This window comes from Pan troglodytes, chromosome 4, assembly GCF_028858775.2.
Source record: "Pan troglodytes isolate AG18354 chromosome 4, NHGRI_mPanTro3-v2.0_pri, whole genome shotgun sequence".
Lineage (NCBI taxonomy): Eukaryota > Metazoa > Chordata > Mammalia > Primates > Hominidae > Pan > Pan troglodytes.
The window spans coordinates 130,241,642-130,255,874 of record NC_072402.2 but is presented as its reverse complement, the minus strand read 5'-3'; the positions used below and the strand labels follow the sequence as shown (position 1 = coordinate 130,255,874).

Here is a 14,233-nt window from a genome sequence, read left to right as displayed (position 1 = left end):
CTATTTGCTGTACCAAGAAAGGATCCCACGACTCAGGAGTCACTTGTTTTCTCTTATTCTTGCTCAGAAGGTCTTGGTCCCTGTAGCAAGTCCCCACTTCCATTTGTCACTTAAAGTACCCCAAAACCCACCTTTCCATTCCAGAGTGTCATTGCCCTCCACTTTGCTTAACACTCAGTTCGGTTCCTTCCTCAGTTTCTCCTACCTCCTTTCCTCTCCTAGCTCCTGACCCACCTCTATCTGGTAGACAGTTTTGCCCATTCCTGCTGGTATCCTGGGAACCAGGTTTGGCATTGGTCACAGCACTCAGATTGCAATGCGCCAGAATGGGATTAACCCATGCATTTCCTCTACGGGAGGGAGGTAGAGTGACTGGCAAGTCGAATGTTGCATGGGTGTGTCTATTTATAGCCTGCAAAATGGGGTGCTGCCCTGGAGGGAGAGCTGGGGTGAAGGAAATGACACGCCTGGGAGAGTAACTTACTTCTGCAGGAGCTTTAGGGAGATGAAGGAAGAAGCCTCCTGGGCCAGAGTTTTGGATGGAAAATGAACACCCAGTCAAGTCTCTAGGACTATACGTGGGGCGGGGACTAGTTGTGCGCGAGAGTTAAGTAGGGGCCCTTACCAAGGAGCATGGGACCTGGGCTCCCCAACCCTTTGGCTAGCCCCATGGCGTTGATCAGCCCTGAGCTAATTCCTCCATGCTGCCCAGAACCTCTCTGGGCCAAGCCCTGGGGACTCAGAGATGACAGCAATGCTTCCATTGCGGAACTCCCATACGCGGGCCACAGGGAGGCTCTGGAGGCGGCCTGAGGCAAGAGTGCTAGGAGGGATCAGAGCTACCCCACCCCTACCCTCACTCAGCCGTCTGGGCTTCTCTGAACCCCTTCTCCTCCTCTGTTCCCTAAAGCCAGCCAGGGGGAGTCCCAGGGAGGCAGACCGAAAAGGGGTGGGGTGTCATCCTGGTCACTATTAGACCCTGCAACGGCGACCTTGAAAACTACTCAGCGTCTGTTGCCCGAGTGGAGCATAGTGCTTTACAATCTCTTCCCATGACAGCAAACCATCAAGGTAGGGCTACTGTTATTTTATGCTTGAAAAACTGAGGTCCTGCGTCCCTTGGGGGCTGTGCCAGCAGCGGCCAAGTTGGGATTTCCCCTGGTCCAGCAGCCCCAGACAGCACACGGGGCAGGGTAGGCTTTCTGCCTCCTTCACTTCCCCAGGGCAGGTGAGTGACCTGGAGGGAGGGGGTCACCCCTAAAAACAGGGGTAGTGCTAGGACTGAAACCCTCCCTTCTTGATATCCCACTGGCAAGCTTGAGGAGCCAGGCTGCCAGTCGGGAGATTCGGCCCAGTGTTCCCACTGGAGAGGGCGGCAAGTGCCCGGGCGATCCCCTCACCTGCGTTCGGGAGATATACCCCCGCCCCCGCCCCGCCAGGAGGGTGAAAAGATGGCCCCAGGAGCCAGCCTGCTGGGACAAGGCGGAGTGAGAGGACAGGCTGGGGCCGGGGGCGCTGGGCTGTCCCGGGCAGCCCTCCTCCGGGCAAGCCGGAGCAGGGGTGGATTGGGAGCGCTCGGGGCGGGCCCGCGGTGGCCCCGGGGCGGTGGCGCCCGGCCGGAGAGGGTGGGGCGGAGCAGCCGCCCTGTACTTCCCCTTCGCCGCTAGCTCTACAACAGCCTGATTTCCCCGAAATGACGGCACGCAGCCGGCCAATGGGCGCCCGCGCGGCTGTCCGGGGGCGGGGCCGGCCAGGGCTGGGGAATCCCGCTAAGTGTTTGGATTGCTCGGTGGCGCCGCTGCCCTGGCAGAGCTCGCCACTCCTTCGTCGAGGCAAGACGTGCGCCCGAGCCCCGCTGAACCGAGGCCACCCGGAGCCGTGCCCGGCGGCCTCAAGAACCCGGCAACCTCTGCCTTCTTCCCTCTTCCACTCGGAGTCGCGCTCCGCGCGCCCTCACTGCAGCCCCTGCGTCGCCGGGACCCTCGCGCGCGACCGCCGAATCGCTCCTGCAGCAGAGGTGAGTACGCCTTTGAGGCGCGGGGCACCGGCGGCGTCGAATAAAAGGCGCGCGGGGCACCAGGAAGTGGGGGGTCGAAAGCTCCAGGCTGGAGACTCGCCGGCGCGCGGCGTTGCCCGGGCCTCCGCGCGGGCTCCGGGGGGCGCCGGAGGAGCTGCGAGCCGCGGCGCGGGGAGGGCGGGACGCGGCGTGGACCGCCCACCCGAACGAGGCTGCCGGCGCCCGGCAGCTTTCGCAGATCTGCGTGCGCGCAGCCGCCAGGGGCCTGTAGGTGGCCCGCTATGTTCGTCCCGCGCATCCACACGCCGTGCCGGGGACCGAGTGTCAGCCCACGCGTGGGCGCCCAGTGCTCCCGGCTTTCGGCGGTCCCAGCTCCGCGCCCAGGCGCCAGGTTTTGGGCTCCCTGTGCTGGTGGCAAGGGCTGGCTTACTGCCCAGGTGGCTGGAGGGAATCGTGACCTACGGAGACTGCGGGAAGAGGCGCCACAGGTGTTCCTTGGGCCACTTCTCCAGAGGAGGGGAAACCGGGCCGGAAGGGTTAGCGTCCTGGTCTTAGCGTTGTGGGCGCTGTGGCTGTCAGGAAGGCGTAGAATGGATTCAGGGGGGCGGGAGGGGGCTGTTCAGGGTGACGGCTAGCCCTTTGCTAGCTAGTGGTTACAACTCAAGTCAAGGGAATTTCTTCTTGGCATCAAGCAAAAGAAGTCCCTCCCTTCCCAAAGGATTTGAATTTTGAGCGAAAAGTTCTGAAATTAGGGTATCTGTGCATTTTGTCTCTTTTCCTGCATATGAGTCCTGAAGCCATCACTTGCATGCCTGTCTCCTCCAGAGACTGGCTGGGAGGGGCTGAAGGAAGGGGCAAAAGCATTTTTGCCTAAGATGCTGAAAAAATTTGGAGAGCAGTTTTATTCCAGCGCAGCTCCCCTCCGCACTGAGTGTAGTACCTAGTAGCTGGCTGAGGGGAGGGGAGGGTAACTAAGTGACCTCGGGTGGGGCAGGTCACTGCCCAGGTACTGTTCAACAGATTCCAGACTGGAGCCTCTGTGTTCTCTTTACAGCCAACATGCCCATCACTCGGATGCGCATGAGACCCTGGCTAGAGATGCAGATTAATTCCAACCAAATCCCGGGGCTCATCTGGATTAATAAAGTGAGTGTAACTCTTTGGGTTTTCCTGCCACTGTTTTAACCCATGTACTTCTGGAGGGACCAAAGCTTCAGATGCAGCTCAAAAAGGGAAGTGATAACGGGACAAGCAGGTGTTTCTCCCAGTGGGTCCTGCATGCAGGGAGTGTGCACGGCCCAGCCTGGGCCTCACTTGCATGACTCCTGCCTTCTTCCCTTCTTGAGGTAGGGCACCCACCTGAAGGCACTTCCAGTTTCCAGCAGCAAGACTTTCCAGCATCTGCAGAGCTGGAGTTCTGCTCTCCTCTAAGTGAGACCCTTACAAACATACACAGCACTCTGCAGGGCTCCAATCGAACAAATAGAAGACTGAGAAGTGGATGCTGCTGGGCAGAAACGTGGCTGGCTTAGCAGAGGACAAACGAATTAATCTTGCACCAGTCACTCTGGCCCAAGAAGCCTATAGCTGGTGCACTTGGGGCAACATAGACCCTATAGACTTAGTAGCAATGATAGTATTCATAATAATAGCTAATGCTTACTGAACACTCCCTGTGTGCCTGGCACCTGCTAAGTATGTTATTTACATTGTGTCATTTAATCCTCGCAGTAGTCCTGTGGGGTAGATCTTACTAATGTCATCATTTTCAGATAAGTGAACAGAGGCACTGAGAGGTAGATCATAAGATCACACAAAAAGTGATGAAGCCAAGATTTGAACTTGAACGGTCTGACTCAGAAATCTTTACTGTTAACCATAAGTGATATAATAACAGTAAGACTTTAGACTTCATATTTGTCACTGTGTCCTTACACATCCTCTGGTTTTTAATCCTCAAAATTTTGTTGGATATATTTTCTCATTTCCGAGAAGAGAAAACTGAGGGGCAAAGAGACACAGTGACAATGCCAGGGTTACACAGTGTTCACCTTCCAAGTCTAGCCCAGAGCTCCCTCAGTGGTATGACCAGGACCCCCTGTGTAAGAGCCCATGCTCCCAGGTGTCCTGAGGAGTCCTTTCTAATGGAAGAAGTTCTTACTTCCATGTGGGTGCTTACAAGCCAGAGAGAAACATCCCAGAGTTTCAAAACCAGGGCTTTGGGGGAGGGTGCCCTGTGTGGGTCCTAGCACATGTGTAACAGGCAGAGGGAGGTCTTTGTGAGCTAATAATGCTGCAGCTCATCCAAACTAGGTGTCCCTCCTGAGAGATCCAGAGTGGTCTGTTTAAGCCAGCCTCAAGATGGGTCAGTCCAAGCCAGATGTCAGGGGAAAAAAGGGGAAGTCAGCCTTTTCTCAGACCTGTCTGGCTGGGCAGGCCTGGGTCTCAGACTCAGCCCCAAAGTCTGTGGTCTCTGACCTGACACAGCCTCATGTGTATGTGTGTATTGTTCAGGAGGAGATGATCTTCCAGATCCCATGGAAGCATGCTGCCAAGCATGGCTGGGACATCAACAAGGATGCCTGTTTGTTCCGGAGCTGGGCCATTCATACAGGTGTGTGCCTGGGACTCAGGCCTAGGAAGCCCAGGGTAGAGACAAGAGGAGGCACTCACGTTAACACAGAGGCTCTTCACTGGGGTCCCTGAGCTCCCTGAGACAACATGCAGAATTACTGGGAAGAGGGGCTGGTGGCAGACTTGTGTTTCTGGAGAAGAGAGTCGATCATCTCAGCAAATTCTCAAAGGGAAAAGCCAAGATCTTAGAAAGTGTGTGGCTTCAGGGGGTTTGTGGCTAGATGAAAGTTCTCCCTGGCAAAAGCATCTGTGAAAAGCAGCTGTAAGCCAGGGCACTGAAAGAGACCCAGGTCTGCCTTTTTCTTCGTGTTGACCAAGGCCCTTGGTCCAAGCCTCATGTGGTTGGTGGCCTCCTTTATCCTTGAGAGATGGAGCTCTAGGCCCATCTCAGAACAGTCAGCCCACCCATTCAGTAACTGTTCTCGGCTGCCCAGTCTGTGCCCACTCTACCCTCTGGCTGCTGATAGCCCAAGGAGGAAGACTGGGCATAGTCTGAGACACAGATAGTACACTTTGGGGATATGGGGACTCTAGTGCTTCTGGCTGGGCCTTTCACTGAGGCCCGCTAGATGTGTTTAAGCCAAGCCTGGGCATTTGAGAAGGCCCAGGGCCTAGGACCTGCAGAGTGTCACCGGGAGTACCTGCTGGTTTGACCACTGTGGCTCTCTGGTAGCATGAGAGGTCAGGGGTACCTTGCCTTCCTCCTTCAGGCCAGGGGCAGCTGAGGATCCCTACCCATGGCCCTGACGATCCTCTTTTTTCTCCTGCCCTCTAGGCCGATACAAAGCAGGGGAAAAGGAGCCAGATCCCAAGACGTGGAAGGCCAACTTTCGCTGTGCCATGAACTCCCTGCCAGATATCGAGGAGGTGAAAGACCAGAGCAGGAACAAGGGCAGCTCAGCTGTGCGAGTGTACAGGATGCTTCCACCTCTCACCAAGAACCAGAGAAAAGGTATCCAAGGACTCTGGGTCCTTGGGAAGCCCTCAGGGAGGGAGGGTAGAAGAAGGTCAGCTGGGGCTGGAGAGCCTGCACCAAGGCTGACAGCCCGCCTGCACCAAGGCTGACAGCCCGTCTGCCCCACAGAAAGAAAGTCGAAGTCCAGCCGAGATGCTAAGAGCAAGGCCAAGAGGAAGGTGAGTGTGGTCCTAAGCAGCCAGGCCTTTGGTCACCTGTGGGCCAGGGTGAGCAGTGGAAGAAATGCTAAGGTGGGCCTGGGCCTAAGCTGCTTTCTCCCTCGACAGTCATGTGGGGATTCCAGCCCTGATACCTTCTCTGATGGACTCAGCAGCTCCACTCTGCCTGATGACCACAGCAGCTACACAGTTCCAGGCTACATGCAGGACTTGGAGGTGGAGCGGGCCCTGACTCCAGGTGAGCTGGTCCAGGTCTGGCAGGGGACCCCACAGGTCAGTGGGATGACTCTTTCTCTTGGAGGCATGGTGCTGGCACATGGTGGCCCATTAGTGCAGGCTGCAGGGATGGTCGGGGGGCGCTCGATGTCTTGCAAACTAAGAAAGCACACAACCTTGACCTGTGGCTTCTGCTGTCCCCCAGCACTGTCGCCGTGTGCTGTCAGCAGCACTCTCCCCGACTGGCACATCCCAGTGGAAGTTGTGCCGGACAGCACCAGTGATCTGTACAACTTCCAGGTGTCACCCATGCCCTCCACCTCTGAAGGTTGGTGCTCCTGGGGCCTGGCCTGCCTGCTTGACTGTCTGGGTCCTGTGAAGGGCTTCCTGAGAGAGAAAAGATGCTTAGAACTCCACCTGGCACTGAACTGATTGAGTTGGGCATTGCCCAGTCTTAGCCACCATAGGGGGAGGCAAGCGACGGGGACACTAGGAAGGCAGTTCAGAGTGGGCTGCAGTACAGTGGGGGCTAGTGAGAGGAGGGAAGGGGGCCAGGGGCTGCATTTTGGGGTGCTGGTTCTCCTTCCTCCTCTGTAGCCCAGCATCTGAGGGTGAGGAAGGAAGTGGGGTAGGGGTGGGAAGCGGCGTGGCTTCAGGGTTTGAGAGGCTGAGTCACCAGGCCAGGGTCCTGTTCTGGAATCTCTATGGCAGACAGGTCCACCTGGAGGGGTGTGTGTGTGTGTGTGTGTGTGTGTGTGTGTGTGTGTGTCAGAGAGAGAGAGAGACAGAGAAAGGGCAGGGGGATCTGGTGGGCTAGAACTGGAACTGCAGGGTGAGTGTGGCTGACTGCCAGCCAACCTCTCTGCTTTCCCCATCCACAGCTACAACAGATGAGGATGAGGAAGGGAAATTACCTGAGGACATCATGAAGGTAAAGCCCCTTCCTAGCTGGGCACTCTTGAAGTGACCGTTTCTCAGTGAGGAGAGAGAACCAGTGAAGCTTCCAAATCAGAGGATGGGTAGCTGCTGTTGTCACCTGGCTGCTTGCATTGTCCCACAAGTGCCACATTCACGTGGCTTGACTGGTGGGAAAGCCACCATGGGAAGGGAAGGCAGGTGGGAGGCCTGGCCTCTGACAGGCCATCCTGAAGCAAGCCTTGGGGCATCAGACAGCTCTGTGAGTCAGGCACTATCAGCGATGGGTCCCTGGCCTGCATCCTCCGCCCCAACATGCCCCAGCCCTGCTAGTTCGGGAAATGCACATCAGGCTTCAATAATCAGCCTTTAGGATCCGTTAATATGATGATGGCTTTATAGAAAAAGTTAGCAAATTATCCTCCAGGTTTTTTTTTCTGCTTCAGTTTTGAAAGTGAATATAGTTTTTGCAGCCGGGGGCAGTGGCTCATGCCTGTAATCCCAGCACTTTGGAAGGCGAAGGTGGGTGGATCACCTGAGGTCAGGAGTTTGAGACCAGCCTGACTAACATGGTGAAACCCATCTCTACCAAAAATATAAAAATTAGCTGGGCCTGGTGGTGCATGCCTGTAATCCCAGCTACTCTGAAGGCTGAGGCAGGAGAATCGCTTGAACCTGAGAGGCGGAGGTTGCAGTGAGCTGAGATTGTGTCATTGCACTCCAGCCTGGGCAACAAGAGCAAAACTCCATTTCAAAAAAAAGTTTTTGCAGTAGTTGTACGCCAGCTGTTCCATTAGCCCAAAAAATTGAGACATGGATGTAGTTCCTTATCTCTAGCTTTTCTAGTCATCTTTTCTTGATTTGTTATGCTAACCTTTGTTTTAAGCCACATTCCCTCTTACTATGTCCTTACACAGTTGAGAGGGAAGTCGTGGAGATGCTATACCAGAGAGTGGGTGTGAGAGGGGTGGGAAAATGAATTGAGGACCAGTGCCAACATGCATTTCTGCCTCCTCCCTCCCGGGCCCTTGTCCTGACTGCAGTGCACTTCTGCATCCTATCTGAGATTGTGAAAATGGCCAAGGGTGTGATACTGGCTGAGAGGAGCTGGCTCATTGAGGGCAGGGCCACAGGGTGAGTCTGCACTGGAAGGGAGTTGATAGCCTCTTGCTCTTCTGTCCCCAGCTCTTGGAGCAGTCGGAGTGGCAGCCAACAAACGTGGATGGGAAGGGGTACCTACTCAATGAACCTGGAGTCCAGCCCACCTCTGTCTATGGAGACTTTAGCTGTAAGGAGGAGCCAGAAATTGACAGCCCAGGGGGTAAGAAGGCCCTGGATCCTTATGGCTTCTTAGATGAGGGAGAACCACGTAGGGATGGAGAAAGCTTGGGGGCAGGGCCAGGGAGCAGGGCGGTAAAGCATCTGGGGTACTGACACATTGTGAATTAGCTACTGCTGCCATGCCTTAAGGTTTGCCTGAAGCTGAGTGGATGTTTACTGCTGTGCTGGGAAGAGCAGAGGCCATGTCTATGGCCTTCAGGGGTAGGGGGAAGCACACCTGATGCCACCGTCCCCTACCCTCATACAACCTTCTTCACATCTTCTAGGGGATATTGGGCTGAGTCTACAGCGTGTCTTCACAGATCTGAAGAACATGGATGCCACCTGGCTGGACAGCCTGCTGACCCCAGTCCGGTTGCCCTCCATCCAGGCCATTCCCTGTGCACCGTAGCAGGGCCCCTGGGCCCCTCTTATTCCTCTAGGCAAGCAGGACCTGGCATCATGGTGGATATGGTGCAGAGAAGCTGGACTTCTGTGGGCCCCTCAACAGCCAAGTGTGACCCCACTGCCAAGTGGGGATGGGGCCTCCCTCCTTGGGTCATTGACCTCTCAGGGCCTGGCAGGCCAGTGTCTGGGTTTTTCTTGTGGTGTAAAGCTGGCCCTGCCTCCTGGGAAGATGAGGTTCTGAGACCAGTGTATCAGGTCAGGGACTTGGACAGGAGTCAGTGTCTGGCTTTTTCCTCTGAGCCCAGCTGCCTGGAGAGGGTCTCACTGTCACTGGCTGGCTCCTAGGGGAACAGACCAGTGACCCCAGAAAAGCATAACACCAATCCCAGGGCTGGCTCTGCACTAAGAGAAAATTGCACTAAATGAATCTCGTTCCCAAAGAACTACCCCCTTTTCAGCTGAGCCCTGGGGACTGTTCCAAAGCCAGTGAAATGTGAAGGAAAGTGGGGTCCTTCGGGGCGATGCTCCCTCAGCCTCAGAGGAGCTCTACCCTGCTCCCTGGTTTGGCTGAGGGGCTTGGGAAAAAAACTTGGCACTTTTTCGTGTGGATCTTGCCACATTTCTGATCAGAGGTGTACACTAACATTTCCCCCGAGCTTTTGGCCTTTGCATTTATTTATACAGTGCCTTGCTCGGCGCCCACCACCCCCTCAAGCCCCAGCAGCCCTCAACAGGCCCAGGGAGGGAAGTGTGAGCGCCTTGGTATGACTTAAAATTGGAAATGTCATCTAACCATTAAGTCACGTGTGAACACATAAGGACGTGTGTAAATATGTACATTTGTCTTTTTATAAAAAGTAAATTGTTTATAAGGGGTGTGGCCTTTTTAGAGAGAAATTTAACTTGTAGATGATTTTACTTTTTATGGAAACACTGATGGACTTATTGGCATCCCGCCTGAACTTGACTTTGGGGTGAACAGGGACATGCATCTATTATAAAATCCTTTCGGCCAGGCGCGGTGGCTCACACCTGTAATCCCAGCACTTTGGGAGGCCGAGATGGGTGGATCACCTGAGGTCAGGAGTTTGAGACCAGCCTGGTGAAACTCCATTTCTACTAAAAATGCAAAAATTAGCTGGGTGTGGTTGCGGGTGCTTGTAATCCCAGCTACTCAGGAGGCTGAGGCAAGAGAATCGCTTGAACCTGGGAGGTGGAGGTTGCAGTGAGCCGAGAACATGCTATTGCACTCCAGTCCGGGCACCAAAAAAAAAAAAAAAAAAAACCTTTCATTTGGCCGGGCATGGTGGCTCATGCCTGTAATCCTGGCACTTTGGGAAGCCAAGGTGGGCAGATCCCCTGAGGTCAGGAGTTTGAGACCAGCCTGGCCAACATGGTGAAACCTCATCTCTACTAAAAATACAAAAATTAGGCCGGGCGCGGTGGCTCACGCCTGTAATCCCAGCACTTTGGGAGGCAGAGGTGGGCGGATCACGAGGTCAGGAGATCAAGACCATCCTGGCTAACACAGTGAAACCCCGTCTCTACTAAAAATACAAAAAATTAGCCGGGCCTAGTGGCGGGTGCCTGTAGTCCCAGCTACTCGGGAGGCTGAGGCAGGAGAATGGCGTGAATCCCGGAGGCAGAGCTTGCAGTGAGCCGAGATTGCACCACTGCACTCCAGCCTGGGCGACAGAGCGAGACTCCGTCTCAAAAAAAAAAAAAAAAAAGAATTAGCCGGGCCTGGTGGCGGGTGCCTGTAATCCCAGCTACTGTGGAGGCTGAAGCACAAGAATCACTTGAACCCGGGAGATGGAGGTTGCAGTGAGCTGAGACTGTGCCACTGCACTCCAGCCTGGGTGACAAGAGCGAGACTTTGTCTCAAAAAAAAAAAAATCCTTTTGTTTATTTTCACATAGACAATGGCAGAAGGAGGGGACATTCCTGTCATAGGAACATGCTTATATAAACATAGTCACCTGTCCTTGACTATCACCAGGGCTGTCAGTTGATTCTGGGCTCCTGGGGCCCAAGGAGTGTTAAGTTTTGAGGCATGTGCCATAGGTGATGTGTCCTGCTAACACACAGATGCTGCTCCAAAAAGTCAGTTGATATGACACAGTCACAGACAGAACAGTCAGCAGCCCAAGAAAGGTCCTCACGGCTGCTGTGCTGGGTAGCACTTGCCATCCAGTTTCTAGAGTGATGAAATGCTCTGTCTGTACCGTTCAATACAGTAGGCACTGGCACTAGCCACATGTGCCAGCTAAGCACTTGAAATGTGGCCAGTGCAATAAGGAATTGAACTTTTAATTGCATTTAATAAACTGTATGTAAATAGTCACATGTGGTCAGTGGTTACCATATTGAACAGTGCAGGTAGATACTGGACGGGGCAGATCTGAGGGAGAGGGGTTTGAGTAGTGGGAGGACACTGGGGATAGGGGCTTGGGGCTATTTACCTGCCATTTTGAGTAGTTTGCTATTTTAGCAGCCAACAATAACTATTGGTGCTGAATACCAGCCCTGCAGTGTAGCATGAGACAGGTCCATGCACACATGCATTAGGAAAACACCTTCATGAAGCAGGATTCTGCCTGGGCTGATGCACACAACCTCTATGGAGGGTACGGTGTTTCTGAAGACCGTAGTTTGGGAACCCCTGACATGACAATGCCCCCTTCAGATAAGCTCAAGTTACAGGAATGTCTGAGGGTGGAAGGTGTGGATATGTGCTTTTCCTGTCTCCCTCTTCAGTGTCTGGCCATGGGGCATAAACACTACCCAGCAGTAGGTAGGCTGGCCAAGAGAAGCCAGCTTGCATCACCAGCATCATCTAGGGAATGGAATCATGGCAGTAATACGTTGCTTAGGAAACAAAAGCTCTATGGACACATCTTCCACCTTCTCAGTCCCAGAAACCATATGGACTGTGACCCCGCTCACTAGGCCCAGCCCTCTGGAAGAGTGTGGGCCCTTGAAAAGGGAAGACTGAGAAAATGATGAGAAAACTACAAAATGGGCAGAGGTCAGTCTGACACATTCATTCTCTGTCAAGCTCGGGAAGTACTGGTCCCTGATCTTGGAGATGCTGTGTGAGTGGCAGGTGGACTCCTGCTGGGTAAATATTCTATATGTGGATGCCTGGACAGGCCCCCATCCCAGGCCCTGCTTGTCAGAAGCTCCCCTTGGGCCGAGCGCGGTGGCTCATCTTGGCACTTTGGGAGGCCGAGGCAGGTGGATTGCCTGAGTTCAGGAGTTCGAAACCAGGCTGGGCAACATGGTGAAACCCTGTCTCTACTAAAAAAAAAACTAACCAGGCGTGGTGGTGCATGCCTGTAATTCCAGCTACTAGGGAGGCTGAGGCAGGCCAATCACTTGAACCCGGGAGGTGGAGGTTGCAGTGAGCTGAGATCACGCCACTGCACTCTAGCCTGGGCAACAGAGCGAGACTCTGTCTCAAAAAAAAAAAAAAAAAGAAGTTCTACTTGGAAGCTCCACTTGGATTTCTCAAGAATAGCTTCACCTGGGAACAGAGGGATAGACAGGATGGACTTTTCCAGCTCCTTCAGGGACCAGCCCTTTTTAAGATTTGGATTGAGGTGGCTAGCCACCTGTGGCTTCCATCTGGGTTCTCCTAGTGGGTGATGGCAGGTGGTGCAGAGCAAGGTAGAGTGGACTGACGGGAGGAAAGTGATACCACCCAGAACAAGCAGCAGCTCTGACTTCTTTTTCTCCTGCCCTTCAATCTAATCCCTGATGGAGGGTAGGCAGTGAGTATGTGAAGTCTTAGGCAGCTGTGGAAATCTCTCAAGTTCTAAAAGCAAAGTTAATTGCTTGTAAATTACCAAAAAGAGAGAGGAATTATGTCCATCAGCTTCCAATCTCCACAACCAAGATGGAGTCCTCAATTTCCCCATCCCTTCTGATCCCAGGAGTCCTAAATGATTGGTAGCAATTGCTTGGAATCTCCAGGGAGGGACCTCAAAACTCTCCCCTGGCCCCCATCACAATGGAGCTGGGTCCTAGGGACCAAGCCTGGAGTAGTGTGGGATAGAGCCAGACCTTTCAGGATGGAGAGCTGTCCCATCACATCCTACCAAGACTTCAGCCTTTTCCTAGGAAAAGAAACTAAATAAGGTCTGACAGCTCACCTAAAGGTGATGGCAGCTGACACTACCGAATCATTAGCCAAACAATGCCTGAAACGGAGCAGTATTAGTAAGATCTGAACCAAGTTTGTGCTTAATAATTAGATCATTCTAAGGACCTGACAGTGCTTCTGTGGGTCATTCTCAAGAGTTTCAGTATAAGCACTAATGGTAGAAGTTCTAGGTTGAGGGAGCTAGGAGGTTGTTGAAAGATCTGTTTTGCTGGGGTTGTGATGAGATAACTGTCATCAAGGACCACTTTCCACTGGGGTAAACTGACAAAAGTGGTGCTCAGCCACACCAGCTAGATTTCTCATGTTGGGCCAAGTTTACAGACATTTGCGGGCATTTGTGGTTAGTCATGGGTTTCCTTGCCTTAACTCCAAAAGGGTATAGCTGGCTGGTCACTTTCATTGGGCTGGTTTATTCATTCAGCTCACTTGGCAATAGGAAGAAAGCTAGAAGCTAATATGCAAACCATCCCTTCTTGGTGTGTCAGCTTTCAACATCTCTCAGTGCACTGTGTGCAGGGTGTTGTGACCATTACAACTCCAAAGGAAAGAGCTTTCTCTGATTTTTCTGGAAGTCTCCAGTGGGGCCTGCCAAAGTGGGAACTGAAATCCTGGGGTAGCCCTGGGAAGTGGAGTTTTTTTTCTCTAGGAGTGATGTCTCCTGGTTGGTGGGGCTGGGAAACAGCCAGGTTGTCATTCTCTGGGACCACTTGATCTTTCACACTGTGTACAGATCCAAAACTCTGCCCTTATACTTGGAGGGGAAAGGGGGTACAGATGTCCTCCAGGCAGTCCTGTTGGAGCACCCAGGGCTAATATAGTGACCCTATAGAAAGCTTTTGTCTCTGTCAGATGTAATGCTGTTCCTTAACTTGGGCACAACTAATCTTCCAATTCATCAGAACTCAGTACTAACCTTTCCCCAGTTCTGCTGGCTGTCACAGAGGAAGGAGGCCTGGGGTGGGAGAAGGGGAAGCTGGTTCCCTCCTTTTCCAGGGGTGAAAGTACTTGGCAGGGTGGAGCTTGGCTTTATCATCTGGAGCTCCCTTGTGGGGCCAAGTCTAAGGCCTCAGAAGGGTATAGCTGGCTGGCCGCATAGTTTTCCTAGCTCCAGGCAGCTCTCAAGAGACCCATTTATGCTGGTTTTCTCAGGGTAAGGAGTTACAGAAGTCCACCTCTGCTGGCTCAGTGGTAAGACACAGGCCTGCAGAGTCTGCTGAGTGAAACTTCAGCTGGGGAGATACTGGAGGCTATGGAGCAAGGACATGGGGACTGAATGAAAGAGGGGAGGCAGACGTCCAGCCCACCATTCCTCACCCAAGGAGATGATCCCACAAGCTCACAAATGAGCAGAACTGGAAAAGACCTCAAAGTCTGGCTGGATAATGGCAACACAGGCCTCGAGTGCTCACTTTGTGCTGGGTGCT

At 53.5% G+C, this 14,233-nt stretch overlaps 1 protein-coding gene across 3 annotated transcripts; it reads left to right on the top strand.

The window, feature by feature from the left end:
* The first annotated feature begins 952 nt into the window (after positions 1-952).
* IRF1 (interferon regulatory factor 1) lies at positions 953-9,516 on the top strand. Of its 3 annotated transcripts, none has more exons than XM_063810653.1 (11): positions 953-1,071; positions 1,811-2,017; positions 3,072-3,163; positions 4,532-4,631; positions 5,427-5,603; positions 5,736-5,785; positions 5,894-6,023; positions 6,207-6,329; positions 6,883-6,932; positions 8,102-8,237; positions 8,524-9,516. In XM_063810653.1, the coding sequence occupies exons 1-11, from the start codon at positions 1,053-1,055 to the stop codon at positions 8,646-8,648; spliced, it is 1,209 nt and encodes a 402-aa protein (XP_063666723.1). In that variant the 5' UTR covers positions 953-1,052; the 3' UTR covers positions 8,649-9,516. The 3 variants fall into 3 exon arrangements, with proteins under 3 accessions (XP_063666723.1, XP_016809254.1, XP_024212498.2); XM_016953765.4 differs by having other exon boundaries at positions 1,002-1,228; XM_024356730.3 differs by lacking the exons at positions 3,072-3,163; positions 4,532-4,631 and having other exon boundaries at positions 1,008-1,071.
* Positions 9,517-14,233: the final 4,717 nt, after the last annotated feature.